Below are 20,344 nucleotides of genomic sequence, written 5' to 3' on the forward strand. Positions count from 1 at the left end.
TAGGTAGATATAGGTATAGATAATCTCACAAACTTCAAATTCATTACTATACTTCTGAGTGCAACAAGAGTGAGAATTAATAAACATGGACCATGAAGCTCTCACAAACTTCAACTAACAGGCACATAGAACACGAAAATTATTATCTATGGTGGCATATCCTTAAACTGAGATACATTACAAACATCAACCGTTTAATAAAATTTCCAGTTGGAGTTCGGATTTGATCCGATCTATTGCACAAGATATCTCTTAAAACAGTGGGGTGATACAAATCAAGTCTATTATCTGACTAGTGACTACCAACAACCGCAGGCAAGTACAACGAGAACAAAAAAACAAAAAAGAGACATTGAGCTGTAATGAGCTGAAGCTGGAATTTAAAAGTATGATTAACATAAAACCCAAATGGGTGGAAAAGAAGAACCCTAATAGTAACCTAAAGATTATGTTCGTATCCTTTATTTGCTTGAGCATCAAACACGTCCAAAGAACTGTTCCAAGGATGGAGAGCTGAACACATTAGAAGCAGCCCGTTCAGTTCTGGTAGGAGAGATGTGAAGCTGATACTTGATAAACCTCTGTAAACAATAAATACATGAATACATCAGATGCCAGCCATGGAAATGAACATACACATCAGAACATGGTGCATGAGAATGAAGAATGTCATGTACAAAAACAAGGCAAGTATTAAGAATATACAGCTAATTGAAAGATGATATCAGGATTTGTGTCGATATGCCAATCTGGTTCCAATTGCCGAACAAAAGATGTCCGTCCATTCTCTGTACTACAGAAGAGAACCTACAATCACATCACAAGAATGTTTTAAATAACACAAGCAATGGAAAGAAATAGTAGCATCCTAGCAAGTTGAAATGTATGAATATAACTGATATATCATTAGGGCATGTATTAGCTCTCAACTTCTCTTTCTTTTGATCTATTAAGTTCTCTTAACCCAACTAGATTGACAAGCCAGTAATGAGAGCACACTGCACTGTTCATTCAGCCATTCAGACCTAGTCGTAGCTTATTTTTCACTTTTCACAGAAAGACTTCCAAAAATGAGTAAGGAAATATTATGCCAATCAGAAAAGCACATCTTTAGTTCTCCTTTTCTCATTCTGCATGACCACTTCCTCACATTCTCAAATCTCAATCAAGTGTGGGCCTTCCCTCAATATCTCACCAATCTTGCTCAGAGCCGGCCCCTAATTTCTGAAAATCACAATCCCATTATGCTTTACCCTTATATCTCTTTGGACCATATGGAAATTTTGGGATGCATAGATGCAAGTACTGGTTAGTTTGCAAGATCATGATTCATTCCAGAAGCTGTATTGTAATTCTTACGACTCAAAAGAACAATTCATCTTTCATGATTTACATTGGTTAGCTCCAATGCTAATAAAATCTGTTACTATATTTCTTCAAAGTAAAAGCTTAAAAAAGATTTTTTTTTTTTTTTTTTTTGGTATAAGGTTTAAAGAAATAGGTACAAGAAGCCAAAAACGACTGCATACACACAAAACCCACAAGCAAACAGGATTATAAAAAGTTTCAGGGATTCTTAAAAGTTACATAATGATATTAACACATATACTTACCTTGTCTTTGACCAAACCCCCAGATGTGAAAATCCCAGCAGCTTCCAAAGCCATAAGAACCTTTCTCTAAAAAAAATATATAAAAATATATATCATTTCATAAATGATAATGGAAACAAACATTTATAAGAAAGCAATGGGCTGGAGAAAATGAACATTTTATTGAGCCACTAAAATTTGGCACAGAAAGTAAAAACATGAAAAGAAAAAAGATACTATAATGCCGATGCCAAAACAACAGCCATAAAAACAAAGTCAGTGTAGTTAGCATCTAAGCACTACAAACTATTACACCTCACATCCAAATAAATGTCAGCATGTCCATACTAGTAACCGTAGAATATATGATTATGCAAATTAAAAAATACAAGATTAAACATACCAATACAAGAAAGCTCCCAAGCATAAAGTACAAACAATGATATCAATTGTCAATTTTCATGTGGAAATTAGACACTGCTTAAGCAAACAGCTTTAACAAGCTAACAACGCTTCATGTGGTCAACAAGCATAGCATAGGAACATGAGCAAAGAAATTATGTTGAACAGCGTGCACGGAAACTAATTGATCTCATAAAAAACAACACAAACAAAATGATTGATGAAAAGAGGTTTGCACGCACTTCACTTTCATCATCCAGAACTCTTTCCATGAGATACAGATCACAAAATTTTGTGATCTCCAAGAGCACTTCCAGCACTGAGTACCTCACAGTCACTTGTTTCTGCCAGAACAAAGAAAAACAGCATTAGTAATTTCTTGGTTACAACTTCCACCACTAAATTTACTGAGAGAATGTTATTGGAAAGGGAATCAAACCACCTGAAGTTCCTCTGGGGTGCTTTCCTCAAGGATTACTCCAAGTAATCGACAAGTTACCTACACATAAGCTTTTAAGCATGAATTCTTTGATACGAAATCACAATTGTCTATGCCTATACAAATTAACTCAAGTTGGGTATCAAATACCAGTTACATTTCTAGTATAGTTTTATCTCTGAAGTGCAGTTAAACATGAAAGTCAAACCAGAGGTTATGTAGCTTCCCTTTGAATTTTTCACAACATGCAGTGAGAAGTTGAGAAGCACTATATTGAGAATATCAAACACAAGCGACTCAATGACAATTACCTTTCTTCCTTCACTTAGTTTCTGTCTAACTATTTGCCCCAAAGTTGGCTGGAAATTAAAAGAAAAATATTCAGCATAAACCATGTCAATACAAAGGGGTAATATAAACCTATGGCAGACACATAACTTAACAGTTACCTTGACTGGCTGAAAGAACTCATCAACGACATTCTGTGCTCTTGTATCCTCTGAAGGTGAAACTCCCGAAGGTGTTAGTGCTGCATTTGAATGAGGACTGATGCCAGAACTACTGGATGCAGGTGCCTGCCGCTTTGGTTGTCTTCTTTGAGGTCCACTAGGTGACCTCAACAGCCTCCAGGTGAAAACTATTGCGACAGCAAAGCCCGCGATTGCCCCAAGGGATTGTGAATTCTGATAGCATTTATAAAGTTTTGAGAAAACCCAACTTTGACATCTCCGTTCCAACATTACATTGACCCTCATAAGCCAAAGATGAACATAACATAATGGAATAGTTCCAAAAGAAATAGTAAAATACTTCACAGAGTCTGCTAAAATCTATCAGGCTTACAGAACTCTAATTCTTTTATACATACGTTTTACGTCATGCATATGAAACAGAAAATAAGGTAAAACTTTTCATTTTACAGGGTCCACATTAGCTTCACTTACCTACTGACTAGATTTTCACCTTAATCAATTCTACTTATATATTATTTATTTATTATTATCACGATTAGCTTTATTTTTCAGTCCAGAGCCAGCCAATGTCATTGCCCAAAAATTACACTAATCCAGGCATCATGGGGAGTATCCACAGTACATTTTTTCTTCGCTCATAGTACAAGAATTACTCTATTCAGATAAAAAGCATTGATGCCATCCGAGCGGAAAGACAATACAGCAGATGCGGCCTCAAGCAGCAAATTTAAAAATTGGAGATAAAAATTCATGCTCATATTGAACTAACAAAGCCGATGGCCTGACGGTTAACAGTATGGTTGCAAAGTTATCATCTTTTCTGCCTACATGTGCTTATCATATATATTCATCCCAAAATTATCCTAATTTCCAGATATGGAGATCAAATTTTCTCAAAGAAAATACAGCCCAAACCAATTCACATCGAAACAAGTACCAAATTGCACACAAATCAAATAGGCAAAAAAAAAAAATTGGAATACAAATTGATAAACCCATTAAGTAATTATAGATAATTGGCAGAAATGCAAAAATTTCAGGCGGGGGAGGGCTGTCAGATCCGTCAAAAAATTCGAATAGATAAGAAAAGAGAGGAGAAAAAGAGGTAATAACCAGGTTGTGGAGGGAGATCGAGAAGAGATTGGACATCTTGACAGTGAGGTAAGCCCCAAAGCGCTTGATGAGCTGGAGCAGCTCTTCTTTTGAAGACTCGGCCATGGCTTTTGGAGCAACGAGAAAAGTATAGGATGTCGGCGAAGCCAAGGTTTAATCTTTTAATACTCAGCTCAGGACCTTAAGTCCTTCCCCATCGGTTATCTATGGAATTTGGAGCGAGAGGAAAGAGAGAACAACTCGTGCTTTTTGTCAAAGATCCCAGAGGGAGATGGCCTTTGATGCGATTTTTTTTTTTGTGTTTTTTTTTTCCTTTTTAAGGCTTTTAAGCTAATTCAGCGAGGTGAAAGTGAAACTTCATAGTTTAAACAAATATAATGAGCATTATTTTCTTTAAACAAATAAGTATTTATTAAATGGTTTCAATATTTATTTTTCTATTTTCCGACAACAACGTAACATTTTATGCAAAATTTTCGGTTTGTGTATAAACGGTCCAATAATAGTAACTATGTTACTAATATTTTTTGGCACAAATAATTCTATAACTTACAACTCTAATATTAACTTCACAACCACATTAGACTTTGTTATAATAGTAAGTTGATTTTTCTTTTTTATAGAATAATAAATCACTCTTTCGACGTCTGTCATAATATATAGCTATCAATTTGTGTCATATCCATATAATAATGTGCTAGTCGTAACCATTGTCATGGGAATGAAAGTCCAGCCACCATGGGAAGATATTGAAGGGATTATTATTTCCTATATAGTTTCAAAATTATTTTATTTGGTGAATTATTTTAGTTTCAAAATATTGATGGCGCCATGGGAAGTCCAGTTCGGACATTCTTGAAATGGCCGTGTAATATATTGATGTGTGAGAATTTCTTGGCTCAATCAATTTTTTATGAAAGATGGTTAAATAGAAAAGCCATGATGTTTCCATAACCACGTGCCATCTTCATGGCATCACATGCACAATACCACAAAGCCTCAAACCATCGTTACCATACCCACTTTTAACAGCCATATTAAACCCAAAACCTAACCCTTTCTCTGGCATCTCATCAAAAACACATTGAGAATCTTCAATTCTCCTGCACTCTTTCTACATATTATTTAAAGCACAAGCAATTTATGTGCTTTTCTGTACCTCCTATACAAAACCAACTTCAACATCTAACTACAAAACCTAGAACTGAGTTTTAGGAACCCTGAGGCACTGCTTTTAGTTCATCAATGTCAGTTTGGAAAGTTCGTGATTCTGCGAAGGTTCCTCCATTTTCTTTTACAAAATGAAAAACAGTACCCACAAAACAAACATCTCTGACTGAAAAAACTTAAGAGTGAGAAGTAAATTAGAAACTACAACCACTCTACATCTAAGAAATGAATCTGAGAATTGTACTTAGAGTAAGAACAAGCGTCTCATAATCTCATTCAAAGTCAGATGGTAAATGAAATGAATGAAACAATTAAGTTGTTGTCAAAAGGAGAGTAGTGGCGTCCGTGGTTGAGGGGGAAATGTGGGGTTCGAGGGGGTCAATGGTATTTGAAAGGAGAAACAATAAAATTTAACTTTCTTTATTCAAATAAGCACATTTTAAAGCAAGTGTTAAGTTAAAACAAAAAATGAACCAAATATAAATATACCATCACTTAAATTAATGTATATCAAGTCCTAAAGTGAAAAACAAACAGCTCCTTAGTTTTATAACTCTTCCACATTAGATATCAGGGGAAAGAACCAAGGATAACAGTATTTTTCTTGTAGGTGATTCATATAAAGGTGACACCAAATGTGCCAAAAATCAATTCTAAAAATGGAACAGTGAGCCATGAGCAGATCGAAACTTAAAACTGAAGAACAAGAGAAAACACCAACGTAAACAAAATTAGCACATATTGGCCAAGAAAAAAAAATCAAAATTAGCACATATTACTATGTATTTCCCAATTCAGACATCAAAGGAAGTACTCCTAACCTTACAAATTGAACAGAACAAGAACATAACCTGAACATAGTCTGGCTACAAAACTACATTCAAATAGAAACTAGTGCCTCATAAGAAACCAGCAAAAGTCCTCGCAGACCAACCTTACTTCTCAGAAGAGTTAGGCCCCCTCTTCTTTCCAAATCCAACAACTGCAAATCGAACAAAAATTACAATCAGTACCATCCAACTATCTACCTTCTGTTCCCAAAACACTTGCTTACATAAACATTTGTATCCACAGCTACAACAAAACAATCAACACCACACCCACAAATTACATTTCAACACCCAAAGACATCAAATTGTTCTACAGCTAACTATGAAAGACTTCAAATGAACTAAGCTATCAAATCCAAAGAGAACTCAATTAAAAAAGTAATAATAAAATAATTAATTCCCACAATATTAGAAATAAAAACCAACAACAAATTACATTTTAACGCCCAAAGACATCAAATAGGTCTACAGCTAACTATAAAAACACTTTAAATGAACTAATCTATCAAATCCAAAGAGCCCCCAATTAAAAAAATAGTAAAACAATTAATATAAGAAAGTGAGAGTGATAAGCTGACCGGCTGTGACGAATCAACACCAAAACACAATCAACACCACACCCACATTATCATAAAGAAAAATAAAAAATTACATTTCAACAAGCAAAGACATCCAATGGGTCTACAGCTAACTATAAAAGACTTCAAATGGGTCTAAAGTTAACTATAAAAGACTTCAAATGGATCTACAGCTAACCATAAAAGACTTCCAATGGGTCTAAAGCTAACTATAAAAGACTTCAAATGGATCTACAGCCAACTATAAAAGACTTCCAATGGGTCTACAGCTAACTATAAAAGACTTCAAAGGGTTCTACAGAGAACTATACAAGACTTTAAATGGGTCTACAGCTAACTATAAAAGACTTCAAATGGGTCTACAGCTAACTATGAAAGCTATCAAATACAATGAGAACCCAATTCAAAAAATAATTAAATAAAATATACTATCAAATAACACACCCACAATATCAGAAATCAAAACCTACAAATTACATTTCAACACGCAAAGACACCAAATGGGTCTACAGCTAACTATAAAAAGATTTCAAATTTAAGCTATCAATTCAAAAAAAAAAAAAAAAGCTAAAAATTAATCTAAGAAAGTGAGAGCTATGATAAGCTTACCAGCTGTGACGAATCTCCTGTTGTACTGCATGCGCTTGTGGGCGCGGCCTCTGGGCTTCTTCTTCTTGTCTTGCTTGGCCACCTTCGGGGTCTGACCCCTCACCTTCCCGGCACGAGCCAACGAACCGTGAACCTTACCTGCACAGAACCCAATCGCCGTCCCAGACCAATCAGATATCGCGAAAAATACACATTAAATAACAATAAAAATGTGTCACATACCCATGGCTGATCGTAGGAGCTGAGCTTGCCTGCAGAGAGAGTGAGAGACGGAAGCTCTGTCACTCTGTGTGTGCTTTGTTTTGCTTTTCGCGATTAGGGTTTTGGTGGAGTCGTCTACAGGGCCGGCCCTAGGCTTGTGGAGGCCCAAGGCAGAAAAAGAGAGAGAGAGAGAGAGAGAGAGAGAGAGAGAGAGAGAGAGAGAGAGAGAGAGAGAGAGAAAAAAAGGCCCATATAAAATTAATAAAAATAAGTAGTGATTAAAATCACCTGGGCTTCAACAGTTCAAAACAAAAAGGCCCGTTTCCATTAAGGCTTAGCAAAAACAGCCGCATTTTTATTTGAAGAGGACTATTTGATTAAGGTGTTATTGGGGTATGAAATCCATTTACAGAAGAGTTTCTCCCTTTTTATTAAAAAAAAAAAAAAACATGCAATATATGCCCCCTACATGCAAAATATACAGAAGACAATTAAGAAAGGAATCCCATATATCACCTTTATCCATACTTTAATTCTATAAACTATGCATATTAGTTTCTTTTGTTTTTCTTGCATCATCCAGGTAACTTCTTGAGTGGGGAAAAGTAGAAGAGCATTCATAGATAGAGATAATTTAAAGTCATATAAGAACCATAGAAAGGTGATTCTAAGCTTTCCAATAGCCCAGACAAGGAATAAAGTGTTTACCTTGTCCTCTGGGAAACTAATCACTTGGAACTTCATTCTTACTTACATCTTCTGAACTTGGAAATTTAATCTTTGATTTACCGGTATCAATTAAGAGGCTAAAAAGCCTTTCTGCTGGAATCAGTACAGTAAGCGGATGTAAAATGCCTTGGACTAGAATTTCAAAAGCAACAATATTCCAAGAGTACAAATGACTCAGAACTCAGAAGAACTTTTGTTTTTATATTCTAAACCAACCGAATCAGTGCACCCAACTGCACTCATAGTCTTGTTCTTGGGCTCCAATAATGTCAAAGAGTTAATTCTTTTATCGAATATTCAATTTTGGAAAAAGACAGTCACAGAGCTGAAGCTCCCTCTTACATATATGCATGAAAAGTGATTATAACTGAGAAAATGAAAGAGAAAAAGGTTAACCATGATTCTATGGCCAACAATTTGGACCCTGCAATGCCAGAACTAGAGACAATTAAGCAGCAGAAAAAATTCATGATCAGGTCAGTCCACAATCTCCTTCATATTTTCTGATATCTGAGGTGGTGAGGAACTCTGCCCATTTTCTGATATTTCAGGCACATCATTCACATCACTGGGGACTAATGCCCTTTCTATCCTTTGGCATGCTCCATTCAGCATCATTTCTTTTTCTAAGTGAAAGCAATAGCCCTCAAAAATTCTAGAGCTGACCACAACTCTAAAATCCAGCAGGAAAAGCAACTCCACTTCTAGTCTGTTCAATTCAGCATTGCTCACTCCCCCAACCCGGGCATAAAATGCATTGTTATAATGCCTGCATGCATTTTGTATACAGAAACAACATACATAATCAAAATTTGCAACTTGCAAGAACAATATGGCACACTTATATGTGATACTGGAAACAAGGGCTAGCCAATAATGATTCCCACACATCATTTTTTTACAGTTAGGTTTCCAATCCAAAGGTACTGCGCAATTTGGTCAATCAAATAAAAGTACTCAACTTGATTATGAAACAAACTAAAAGTTGAAAATTCCTGCATATCATTGACACAAATTGAAATCCCATTTCATGAGGACAAATGTAGAGGTACTCACACATCATCTAGCATCTTAGAAGCAACCAGAACGCTTGTAACCAGCAGCCTATGTACATTCAAGGACAACACAAGCGAGTCAGGGTGTTTGTGGACCAACCTGTCTATATACACATACCCAACCACAAAACATGAGGGGCTGCAATTGGTGTACTTGTACAGCCTCTCCAAGTACTTGGGTATGCTTATGCTTGGCGCTCGAACGCCATGAAACGCGTTCAAGCTCTTCCCAACCCCAGCTGGGCCACAACGCAACCCATCAAGTTGCTGGCTCAGCCCATCCACGAGCCCATTATTTCGAGCCACTAGCTTCTCTAGTACGAAAGACAGTATGGTCAGCACTCTTGGAATGCTCGGCTCTGGCCGGCTATGGTCATCGATGTACTCGCCGGCGGTCAACATTTAGTTCATTCTGATGGGTTTTCCGGTGGGAGTGTGAGGAAGAGTTTTGGGTGGTCGAGACTGAAGAGGGTTCGGTTTTGCAGGTGCATATTATCTGAGTTGGGGGTAAACGACTGGCGAAGTGGCTGTTTGCCACGTGTGCACACCATTTGGTTCCTGGAGCTATCGAAAGGTGGTGTTTTGATAAATGACTGGATTTTGGGAGTGGTTTTGAGCCAATTGATTTGGCTTTAAGGGAATCCCACAAATGCATGACATGTGAAGATGGATTTTAATTGGCCAGTGCTAATTCCATAAAATACGTGGTGGAAATTCTGACACCATCAACAATGTTCATATAATACAAAGGAGAGAGAGAGAGAGAGAGAGAGAGAGAGAGAGAGAGAGAGAGAGAGAGAGAGAGAGAGAGAGAGAGAGAGAGAGAGAGAGAGAGAGATGATCTCAAAATTTAAGATGTTCTAATCAAAGAGGCCTCCATTTTATAATGACGTTTCACAAACTGAAGCTACCTATATACCATCTCCTTGATGTTGCAATTTGCAATGATGATTGATGAACCTATTCATTTTATGAAAAAGAAACATCTTTCATTTGTCCATGTAAATTGCAATTGAAAAATGGAAAGAGCAATTCCTTGAGGGCAAAAAATTATACAAAACTATGAATTTTGGAAGACAATAACTGCTTATAGGTCTATACATTGTGGCCATTAGAAGTGAGTAATCTGTCTTCCTCATTTGGGTTGTCGCTCATGGAGAGCTGAATGTTTGACCTGGCATTCATCTTATTCCACTCGTTTTCTACACGGAAGAAAACCCATTGAAAGCGGCGGAAAATCTCCAAGGCAGTGATTGCAAACACAGTAAGGTAATTGTGGCGGAGATGGGAAGACAACTTGTATGTCCACGTACAACGCAGTATCAGGTTGCTCCCTATCACCCAGAAGTAAACCTGCAACCCATTTCCATAAAATCATTTCAATGCCAGGGAAATAGGATGGTCACCAAAACCAATCAGATGAGGCAACTCAATCAGTGACTACTCGAGACACATTATCTCCAAGGACAGGTTAAGTCATTTGGTTTGCATGGGAGTGTCAAGGCCACTTTGCAATGCCTCAGTTAAGGTCTTACAACCAGGTGATGTGTCTTGTAACACTTTTAGCATGAGCCAGTCAAAGTCAAATACAAAATAGTTTGTGGACTCACTCCAGTTAAAAAAGATGGTGTGGACTTACCCATTTCTGTCCATGTATGAGGTTTGACAAGAGCTGTGGTTTGCTGAACTTGAAAATCCGAGTGAAACCACTGACAAAAGATAAAAAAATATTTAGAGGAATGACAGAGTAATTTTAAGGATGCAACAAGTTCTAAGCATGAATCATCTGAGTTATAATCTGTCCTGGATGGTTATACGGGTTCTATGGTACAAAGAGGCAAACAGACGTCACACATGACGTGACAAATAATTAAGTTCCATGGTACATCATCATGAGTTCATTCTGTATTGCATGATGCAGTGATTGTATGGTAATTGTATTTGATGGATATTTCATAAGTATAATAAGTGCCACAAAGAACTTGTGAAGACGTAATCTAGAGCTCAGCCACCAAATTAGGTTTTCACTTATGGTTTCAGAACAGAAGAAAAGATATTCATTCCAGAAGTTTGTTAACGTGAGCTGACAGAGGAACAAGTGTGAAATACCAAAGTAACAAGTTCAACACTTATCTACTATTGATATTATGTGAAATAAAAAACATTACACATATGGCATACCTCAAGTCCCAATCTCTAGTCACGTCCCAGTAGAATGAGTACAAAGAGTTCAAAACACCAGAGAGAAGCCAGAGAGGCCGGTAAAAATTCGTCCACTTCTCAGGGAAGACGTGGTATTTAAGTGCTGAAAGAAAAATCACAGGTACTGCAGTCGAATACTTTAAAGCTGAAACCAGAAGCAGATAAAATTAGTACTGCAATGAGACATCAAATCCATCATTACTTCAATACAATAGTTGCAAAATAATGTAACACACAAGCAAGTTCTATTAATGAATGGAAAAATTGATACATTCAGAAAAAACCTGTAGTTGATCAGAACCTTGAAATAGAGATTTAGAGAGAAGGAAAACAAAAGCCACAGAGATAATAAAAGATACTTGCAAAACCATCTCCAATTAAGAGAAGGGGCACAGAATACCAATTACAAGATCAAAAACTAAAATTCACATATACCAGAACTGTCTAGATAAAGGATGTGTTTACACTATTTCATGGTATTATAATTTTAAAATTTTATTTTTACCTAGCCATGTCACCAAACTTCTCCAAGTGTCTCAAAAAATTGAGTAAGGCTAAGGAAAAGAAAATAAAAAATGTGGCCAAACAAATTGAGGAAAATTTTTTGAAGAACGTTAAAGAAAATGGCCAAGTGAGCCATACCATTTAGAAGAGTTGTTTTCTCCCCAGTATCCTTGTATTGTCGAAGACATTGGAACAAACGAAAAAGGTAAGGCAAAACAAGAACCAAAGGGATTGCAACAGAGTGACTGCCACAAACCGAATCGGCTTCAAACCATGCAATAGTGGCAACCTGCATTACTTCCAAAAATTCTCTTAACAAAAAAGAAGTGAATTATCACCAGTATCTCGATCCATAAAATCAAACAAAAAAATGATTACAAATAGATATGAAAGACCTAAGAAAGAATGTGTATTAGCACACCCAACTCTCCTCGTCACTTTTTTTGGCCTATCCTGCCTTTATGCAAAAGACTTATCTTCACTGAATTGCAATTACTAATCATGGACCCATAAATTTCTCACAACCTTAGGATAGAAACTAAGTGGTTCTCTTGATGCAATTCCTCCATTAGTCCATCTCAACTTTTATTATAACCCAATTTATAGATAATCAGCATAAGATGCACACTTCCTTCTGCTCTACTAACCAGAAATGCATTGTACAATAATTTGTTTGTCATCAATAAAAACGGAAAAAGAGAAAAGAAGACAAGAGAAGAACCCCAGCTCAAACGTGAAACCCTAACCTGTCGATGGACCATTCGACATACTGATCGCTCCAAATCAGAGAGCACCTGCAAAAAAATGACAATCACAATAGAAAGGCATGGTGACAATTAGATATCTCATCATAGACACCAAAATATTTCTTGAGTCTACTCTCCTACAAGTTTAATCACAGTGAACTATTCAACTGTTTAATCACAACTATCTTCTACTTCCTTTAAAAAATAGCTAATTTAAAATATTAAAAAAAAAAAAAAGAGAAAAGAAACATGTATGCATGCATATATATAGGTACAAAACTATAAATATGTTTAACATCTAAGTTGTTATCACAAAGATTAAACTCTAGTACATGTGAAATGACCTGGATAATGGTAAGATTAGACATCCAGATGAATACCTTTGACATGGAGGTCAAAATATCAGCCAGGAAAAAGTCAGAAAATGATATTGCCTGTATTCATGAATAAGTAGCAAACTTTAATAAAACATAGCATAGAAACAACAAAAAATTCAAAGCATCAATTGAGACCAGAATATATCAATGGTTTGGTACTGCAATGCTGTCCATGCTTTCACTCTCATCGATAAGTGAAACATAATTTCTAATATATACCAGCAGCCACACATGTAATGTAGATAAATAAACATTAAAGGCCAAAATAATAACTTCAGCCATACTTGTAGAAATTAGTAACATGACCACATACATGTTTGCTAAACACTTAACTCTCTCACAACATACATAGACATCAGAAATTGAACCCTGAGAACCAAGAAGGTGCAAAGTGCAAACAGACAATTTTTTTTTCTCCTTCACAGCTTTTTTCCTCAAATTCCAGAAGATAAACAAGCATTGTAAGAGAAGTACTTTCCAGTAAGTAGGGTAAAAAAACAGCAGACAACCTACAAGAGGAGAAGGTTCAAAGATAGGTCCTAAAAGAAACAAACTTGCCTGTAGTGGCAGAATTATACGCCAAAGCGTCCTTAACAAGTAAAAGCGAGATGACAAATAGAAAATATCAAAAGGGAATATCAATATCATTGCAACAGCAGCATATAAGAGTACCTGCAGAAGAATGTAAATCAAACTTAGCACAATTACAAGACAGTGGTAAAGGGAAGAGAAGAGATGGACATTAACACTATCAGTGTGATAAGTAATGATAGGCAGATCATAAAATGAACAGTTATAACGATACTAATGTACTGTTTATTTTATGCAATGGAATCCTTCAATTAGGCTTGGCAACTTTGGTCATTAAAAACAATTAAACTATATTTTTTTAATCACAAACGAATGCAAACTTATACAAGTGCTTCAAAAGTCCTGGGAATTTTAGGAAAAAACATATATAAACATAAGAAAATAAAAATGATTTAAACCCAAAAATCAGTCACTAAAGCAAAACTTGGTCTTCAACATGCATAAACTTAAGCCTACCAAAGTGTTCAATAAAGAATTTTAATTCAAATATTTGCCAAAAGGAGAATTACTTATACCATCCACCTTACTGCACCTATAATTAACTAATATAAGATTATTTCAATCATATTGCCAAGAATAACTCCTACTTACAGAAGCTATTCATCATTTTGGGAGAATATATTCAGTGGTATAAGCAATATATAGAATTCAGAAAATCAACCATATCAACCTACTATATATGTAGAAAAGACCCAAATTTTAGGCCAGCTTAGTTTGGGTGAAAAACAAAATTGAAAATTAATAGAACACTGCAATCATTTTTTACAGTCCAAAAGTTTAGTACGTTTTGCAATAGCAGCTATAGGATGGGTGACTTACTGGGAAGATTTCATGTAGCACCATTCTCTTTTATTTTATTACAAAAAACAAACACACACACACACTCACGTTTTCACAATCAGTTGAAATGAGACTAGAATTAAATGGATAATAGTCATGTACATATATATATATATATACGCATTTGTCTATAACTATAAGACTGGAAGCATCTATTACACTGGTTGTGATGCAGCCAGTGACACTTCTCCATGTGAATAAAGATAAAGATATGCTGTCATGCTCGTTGGCACAATGATTGTCATCCATGTGGAGCACTGCAAATATCATATTGAATGGTAAGAGTAAATCAATAAAACAGGAGGAGGTAAAAATCAACAGTATAAAGGATATCCATGTCAAATGTATAGCCAACAGCATTCCACGAAGAAAACATATAATCTTCTATTAACAGAAACAGCTATGATGCACTATCCTCCTTTTAAATTAAAGAAAACACAAAAATGACATTTTACAATCAAAAGAAATGAAAAAGAAAATTAAGCCATGCACTGTATGCAGAAAAAAGTGTGATAAATAAAAACTATACATTGCAAGCCATATGTTTGTTTAGCATGATTATAAAAGTGCCGGAAGACACAGCATCAGCAACAGCTTAAAACAATTAGGCTAATGAGTTTAAGATGACTGGGTTAATGCACTGGCTGTAAAATTTGGTACCTTCCATATCTCTCTGTGGGTCAAATGATTTTGATCGAGATCAAAAATTTTTGCATAATTAACATTGGCCTGAGCAAAAACCCATAGACTAATTCCCCAAAACCAAACCATCATAGTCTGCACATATCAAAACCAGAGGAAACTGTATCAATACAGGGATAAAGTATGCAGAAGTATGATGGAATAGTCAATTCTGAATAGGAAATCATAACTAACCACAAGAAGAAGAGGATTATAATACAAAAATGCCTCATATAGAAATAAATCTCGCAAATCCACACTCATTCTCATGACAGAATCCCATCCAATCTGCAAATTTACAATAATTTTACTAACAACATTTTTGCAGAAAGATCAAAATTAAGGCATTTTTGGTTCTTGTCACTATTTTTGGTATCAAATCAGAAATCTACCATCAGTAGTCAAAATTAAATATATAGAACTAACCTTGCAACATATGAAACCCCAGGCAAAGAACAGTAGGACCTGTACATCAAATAAAGTTAGAAACCGGAAAATGGAATAAAAGAAATAGAACAAGAGAACACTAAATGTGGCTTGCCTCCCACCAAAGCAGATAAGTAAAATATATTTTTGGTGACCCATGCCATCTATTTCAAAATTCTCCAATAAGATAAAAAATATGAAAATGAATTTGAAATTTCCCTCTTTCAAGTTGAGAATTTTACAATCATTCAGCAAAAAGAAGAAGAAAACAACTGAAAAAATAAAATATTAGAAAGACCCTAGCATATTATAAATAATGAAACCTTGAATCTCCATAACAAAGTTGGAGACGGCATTATTGCAGCTGTACTCAATGGTATACTTCCACCCTTCATATCATTTGCCTCTATCAGATGCAAGAAACCCTCCTCAGCACCATTTTCAAGCTCACTTGTACCTGAAAGATTTTTTTATTTTAACTATAAATAGTAACCATAAAAACTTATACTTCATAACTTGAAGACTTAAATGTACCCAGATCAGAGACAACAGCTCTGCTACCAGACTTTCTTAAGTGCGGACTATTGGAAGAAGCCGTCGCAAGACCTCCAAACATAGATAAAACTAGCAATTAGGAAATTTATCTGCACCTCTTAGCCACCACCAAGAACCTGCAGCAGGTGAAATCACAGAGAAATGTAAAACATCCTTATAAAGCAACTAAAAAAATGTGAAAGCTTTTCTAAATAATGATCCATTGATACAATTAGATCATTTTATGAGTTACTAAATGGGGATAATTTTAAGTTCCCGGAGGCCATCACTATGGAAAAACAAGATCAATAATGCATAGCTCTGATGTGATCCAATAACTAATTCAACTGAAGAGAAGACAAAACAAAATCAAATAGACGCATTGGAGGCACAACAAAACCACAACATTAAGAGCTTAACAATATAATAGAATTATGGACCCAGCATTAGAGGACTAACTAACAACCTCTCTTCATGAAAAACAAGTACCTCATTCAACAAAATTAAATACACCAACAAAACCAGACAATCTCAGGTCATCCAAAACGATAACAATGCGATTCACGGAAACCACCTTATCAAAAATGTCTGCCAAATTCTCCAAAGCACTTCATGAAAATAGCTTCTTACTACCGAAATCCAAATTCCCACTAAAAATCCTAGAATCCCAGAAATACGAATTGATACCCAGTTCCCAAAAATTCAAGAAAAATACAAACGCAACATACGCAGAAAACACCAAAATGAGCAAATACAGAGAAGTGTAATTGGAATAGTTAAACAGGGATCAGATCCAAAGAGACTTAAAAGAGAAGAAATTGGTGGGTCTTGATTAAATAAATGTACCTCGCAATGCGAACCTTCTAGGGGTTCGCTGGATCTCCAACCTGATCTGGTGCAAAAGGTTGATGGGGTTTGAGTGAGGACTAAGCAGAGGAAAGACGTAAAATGGCAATAGAGAAAGACCTGTTTCGAAAATTTTAATATTGTAGGGGGAGGGTTTGGGGATTTAATTTGAATTTTAAGGCATGTTTGGTATCGTTTTCAGAAAACGTGTTTTTGGACCGTTTTTTTAGGGACAATGAAAATGAGAAACGTCAAATTGGAAAGAGATGCCGTGGTTTATTACTTTATTTAGGCTTAATTGTGTTTTTACCACCTAAAGTTTACATTGATTCCCACTTTACCATCCAGAACTTTATTTGTCTCACTTTACCACCCAAAGTTTACATTGATTATCACTTTACCACCCAAAAATTTATTTGTCTCACTTTACCACCCAAAGTTTACATTGATTTCCACTTTACCACCCAAAACTATTTTTCGTGTCCCAGTTAACATTTTTCTGTCTATTTTGTCACTCTAGATTCAGGAGGTAAAGTAGGAATCAATGTAAACTTTGGGTGGTAAAGTGGGAATCAATATAAACTTTGGGTGGTAAAGTAGGACAGATAAAGTTCTGGGTGGTAAAGTGAGAATCAATGTAAACTTTGGGTGGTAAAGTGGGACAAATAAAGTTTTGAGTTGTAAAGTGAGAATCACCCCAAACTTTGGGTGGTAAAAACACAATTAAGCCCTTTATTTATTTATCATGTTAGTTCTCAAAACACTACGCGACATGATTTAAAGAAAAATGAGAACAGAACATTGTATCATGGTATCTTATTATTTGGAGAGGAATAATTTGGTATTTTCTTAAGAGGGCTGCTATTTGCACACCCTTTTTTTTTTTGCACACTCCTATTTAAAAAAAACAAAAAACAAAAAAAAATAGGACTATACAGTCTTTCCTCTTCGCACACCCCTTGCTCTGTTTTTTTTTCCCTCCGCCCGATCACCACCTTCCTCGCACCAGCAGCACCACCTTCCTCGCAGCACCATCACCACGCGCCACCACCTTCCTGCAAGCACCACCACCGCGCGCAGCACCACCCAAAACAGCCACCATAACCAGCCCAGCAGCCCCTCCTCGGCTCCTCCCTTTCTCCTCTCTCTCTCTATCTCTCTCTCTCCTTCCCTCTCTCCTCTCTCCCTTCTCTCTTCCCTCCCTTTCTCTGTCGCTGCGGTTGGTTCGGTAGACAGCCACCGAACGAAACTAACGGCTTCGGCAGATGACTGCCGAACGAACCCACCGGTTTCGAAGAATGGCTGCCGAACAAACTCGCCGGTTTCGGCAGATGACTGCCGAACGGTGGTGGTGCGAGGAAGGTGGTGCTGCGCGCCTCTCTCTGATTTTCTCTCGGCGACGACAACCTCGGCCCTCCTAGCCTAGCCCTGCCGCGCGCCTAACCCAACCCCGCGCCAACCCTCCCAGCCCAGCCCTGGCTTTTCTCTCCGTCGACGACAACCTCAACCTAACCCACAACATCGGCGTTGTGGTTGGGTGTCGGAGCTCGTTTGTGTTTGCGGCTGGTCTTGGCGGGGTGGCTGGGTTGATAAGCTAGAGAGAGAAAGGGAGGGAGGAGAGAGAAGGAAAGAGAGAGTTGTGGTGGTGGTGGTGGTGTTGCGCGCGGTGGTGCGGGGTGGCTGGGGTGGGAGGTGGGGTCGGGGGTGGGGTGTGTTTGCTGGGATGTTGAATGGCTGGGATGTGTTTGATGGATTAGGGGGGTGTGCAATGAGGAATTTGGTGAGATAGATTAATTTTGGGTATTTTGGTAATGAGAGGGGTGTGTTAAAGAGAAATTTTAAATTTAAAAAAAGTGAAAGGGATGTGTAGAAGAAAAGTGTATGCAAAAAGAAAAAAAAGAGTGTGCAAATAGCACCATTCTTTCTTAATTATTCCTGGCAGTTCATGTGCATTTATGTCAAGTTATGTAAATTTAATTTTGTTTCAATTTCATGTCAATTTTATACTATAACCAGAACAGACCCTAAGAAATTGATTAAGACTAATCTGAAAATAAGTAATACAAAAAAGAAGAAAGAAATTGATAAATATTTATTACGACTGTACAAGATCGTCATATAATGGAAAATTCGTGCAAGCCGCTAATCTCTCTGTTTTTTTCTTAATTTTGTTTGTCATTTCTTCTACCAGGACAAGTTGAGATTGACTTTGTCATGTCCAGCTCATGAGATAAGAGACCTCTATAGGACTTCAACCGGCCCAATGGACTATGATATAGGTACTAAGCCAGTCTAGCCCACTAGGTTCCTAGCCCCTTAAGAAGCTTTCCTTCCCAATTCCCATTGTGACAAAATTGATAAGACACCAACTTAAAGTATTTTTTCTTTAAAGTTATCATCATAAAGACATAGATAAGCAATGGTTTTTTTTTTTTTTTTTTTTAATTTCCATTTAATTTGTGGTAGGTTAAGCCGTTAAGCATTGTCACTTGCTACTCCCAAAAATAGCATGTATGTTTGTATTTCACCATCCTCCAGCAGTCATCAATATTGATGGTAACGACTATATATATATATATGTTTGTATTTGTATTTCATGAAAGTATACGAATTAAAATTTGTGAATAAATCAGAAGAGAAACATGTTTGTGAAGGGTAGGGAACAACGGGAGGAGGTGAGGGGGATGTTCTATTTTTTTTTCATTTTTCTTAAAGAAAAATTAAAGTATGATGAAAGATCTATTTAAATTGAAGATAAAAAATGGATATAATTTTTTTTTTAGTGCTATACAAGTTTATCCTTGATAATTAATGTTCTTAAGATGAACTAGACTCTGGTTAACTTACATATGTCATATGGAAAATGTATAATAAGATAGTGGCCGGTGTTCATGCCACCATTTAAGTTTGTGAGCAATTAAATTGAGTCTGAACGATCTTTGTACGGGGCTGCACTGACATGACAATCAGCACGTGGCTCAAATCTTGAACAAGACCACCTCGTTCTTCCACTTATCTACTTCCCCTGCTATCGATCTCTTCCGGTCAGTCTGCGAGGAAAAAGGCTGACCATATCATAATCCTGGAAGCTGAGGCCACCCACCTCACCTCACTATCTATTCTAAAAAGCCCATATCCCGCCACGTGGCAAACACCCAGAAATCCTAGGACAAATGTGAATATTTAACCAAGTGCTTTACCTTTACTGACCCACCTCAGTCTCACAAGGCCAACAAATTAAGCTTCAAGCTCGTACTGCCATCAACCTCTGTCTCCTTCGTACAATCATACCCTTCTGGTTCTCTGATCAAAATATTTGCTTCTACTAATCAGCCTTACCTTTTTTCTTGCACAAATGGAATGTCTATATACGTTTCTTGATCTTGGCTGATTTTTCTTGCACTCC

The 20,344-nt window shown here is 36.5% G+C and overlaps 4 protein-coding genes across 7 annotated transcripts; all 4 read right to left on the reverse strand.

Moving 5' to 3' along the window:
- Positions 1 to 126: 126 nt before the first annotated feature.
- PEX22 (peroxin 22) lies at positions 127 to 4,320 on the reverse strand. Its single transcript, XM_086240069.1, has 8 exons — positions 4,020 to 4,320; positions 2,883 to 3,116; positions 2,745 to 2,792; positions 2,437 to 2,493; positions 2,237 to 2,338; positions 1,614 to 1,679; positions 706 to 807; positions 127 to 581 (listed from the first exon to the last, which is right to left on the reverse strand). The coding sequence occupies exons 1-8, from the start codon at positions 4,122 to 4,124 to the stop codon at positions 477 to 479; spliced, it is 819 nt and encodes a 272-aa protein (XP_086096195.1). The 5' UTR covers positions 4,125 to 4,320; the 3' UTR covers positions 127 to 476.
- A 1,593-nt stretch (positions 4,321 to 5,913) lies between these two features.
- Positions 5,914 to 7,576, reverse strand: LOC147288178 (small ribosomal subunit protein eS30z/eS30y/eS30x). The gene is made up of 3 exons (XM_086239643.1): positions 7,429 to 7,576; positions 7,207 to 7,344; positions 5,914 to 6,171 (listed from the first exon to the last, which is right to left on the reverse strand). Exons 1-3 carry the CDS (start codon positions 7,430 to 7,432, stop codon positions 6,125 to 6,127), a joined length of 189 nt encoding a protein of 62 aa, XP_086095769.1. The 5' UTR covers positions 7,433 to 7,576; the 3' UTR covers positions 5,914 to 6,124.
- Positions 7,577 to 8,317: 741 nt separating this feature from the next.
- Positions 8,318 to 9,836, reverse strand: CYCP2;1 (cyclin p2;1). Of its 2 annotated transcripts, none has more exons than XM_086239641.1 (2): positions 9,292 to 9,836; positions 8,318 to 8,905 (listed from the first exon to the last, which is right to left on the reverse strand). In XM_086239641.1, the coding sequence occupies exons 1-2, from the start codon at positions 9,591 to 9,593 to the stop codon at positions 8,614 to 8,616; spliced, it is 594 nt and encodes a 197-aa protein (XP_086095767.1). In that variant the 5' UTR covers positions 9,594 to 9,836; the 3' UTR covers positions 8,318 to 8,613. The 2 variants fall into 2 exon arrangements, with proteins under 2 accessions (XP_086095767.1, XP_086095766.1); XM_086239640.1 differs by having other exon boundaries at positions 9,193 to 9,829.
- Positions 9,837 to 10,027: 191 nt separating this feature from the next.
- LOC147288180 (uncharacterized) lies at positions 10,028 to 17,077 on the reverse strand. 3 transcript variants are annotated; one of them, XM_086239638.1, is made up of 14 exons: positions 16,939 to 17,077; positions 16,120 to 16,229; positions 15,882 to 16,015; positions 15,559 to 15,597; positions 15,328 to 15,420; positions 15,112 to 15,228; positions 14,613 to 14,708; positions 13,579 to 13,692; positions 13,024 to 13,077; positions 12,644 to 12,691; positions 12,036 to 12,186; positions 11,373 to 11,538; positions 10,831 to 10,900; positions 10,028 to 10,544 (listed from the first exon to the last, which is right to left on the reverse strand). In XM_086239638.1, the coding sequence occupies exons 2-14, from the start codon at positions 16,172 to 16,174 to the stop codon at positions 10,287 to 10,289; spliced, it is 1,395 nt and encodes a 464-aa protein (XP_086095764.1). In that variant the 5' UTR covers positions 16,175 to 16,229; positions 16,939 to 17,077; the 3' UTR covers positions 10,028 to 10,286. The 3 variants fall into 3 exon arrangements, with proteins under 3 accessions (XP_086095764.1, XP_086095763.1, XP_086095765.1); XM_086239637.1 differs by having other exon boundaries at positions 16,093 to 16,229; XM_086239639.1 differs by lacking the exon at positions 16,939 to 17,077 and having other exon boundaries at positions 16,125 to 16,229.
- Positions 17,078 to 20,344: the final 3,267 nt, after the last annotated feature.

The sequence above is a fragment of the Dryas octopetala genome, chromosome 4, assembly GCF_963921425.1.
Source record: "Dryas octopetala chromosome 4, drDryOcto1.1, whole genome shotgun sequence".
Lineage (NCBI taxonomy): Eukaryota > Viridiplantae > Streptophyta > Magnoliopsida > Rosales > Rosaceae > Dryas > Dryas octopetala.

Coding starts and splice junctions, on each gene's coding strand:
- PEX22 (XM_086240069.1), bottom strand. CDS start 4,124: ATGGCCGAGTCTTCAAAAGAAGAGCTGCTCCAGCTCATCAAGCGCTTT. Junction 2,339..2,436: donor GCACCCCAGAGGAACTTCAG/GTGGTTTGATTC, acceptor TTGTTCTGGCAG/AAACAAGTGACTGTGAGGTA. Junction 1,680..2,236: donor TTCTGGATGATGAAAGTGAA/GTGCGTGCAAAC, acceptor TATTTTTTTTAG/AGAAAGGTTCTTATGGCTTT.
- LOC147288178 (XM_086239643.1), bottom strand. Junction 6,172..7,206: donor CAGGAGATTCGTCACAGCTG/GTAAGCTTATCA, acceptor TTCGATTTGCAG/TTGTTGGATTTGGAAAGAAG.
- LOC147288180 (XM_086239637.1), bottom strand. CDS start 16,174: ATGTTTGGAGGTCTTGCGACGGCTTCTTCCAATAGTCCGCACTTAAGA. Junction 14,709..15,111: donor CCCACAGAGAGATATGGAAG/GTACCAAATTTT, acceptor TGATATTTGCAG/TGCTCCACATGGATGACAAT. Junction 12,187..12,643: donor GTCGAATGGTCCATCGACAG/GTTAGGGTTTCA, acceptor GAAGTAATGCAG/GTTGCCACTATTGCATGGTT.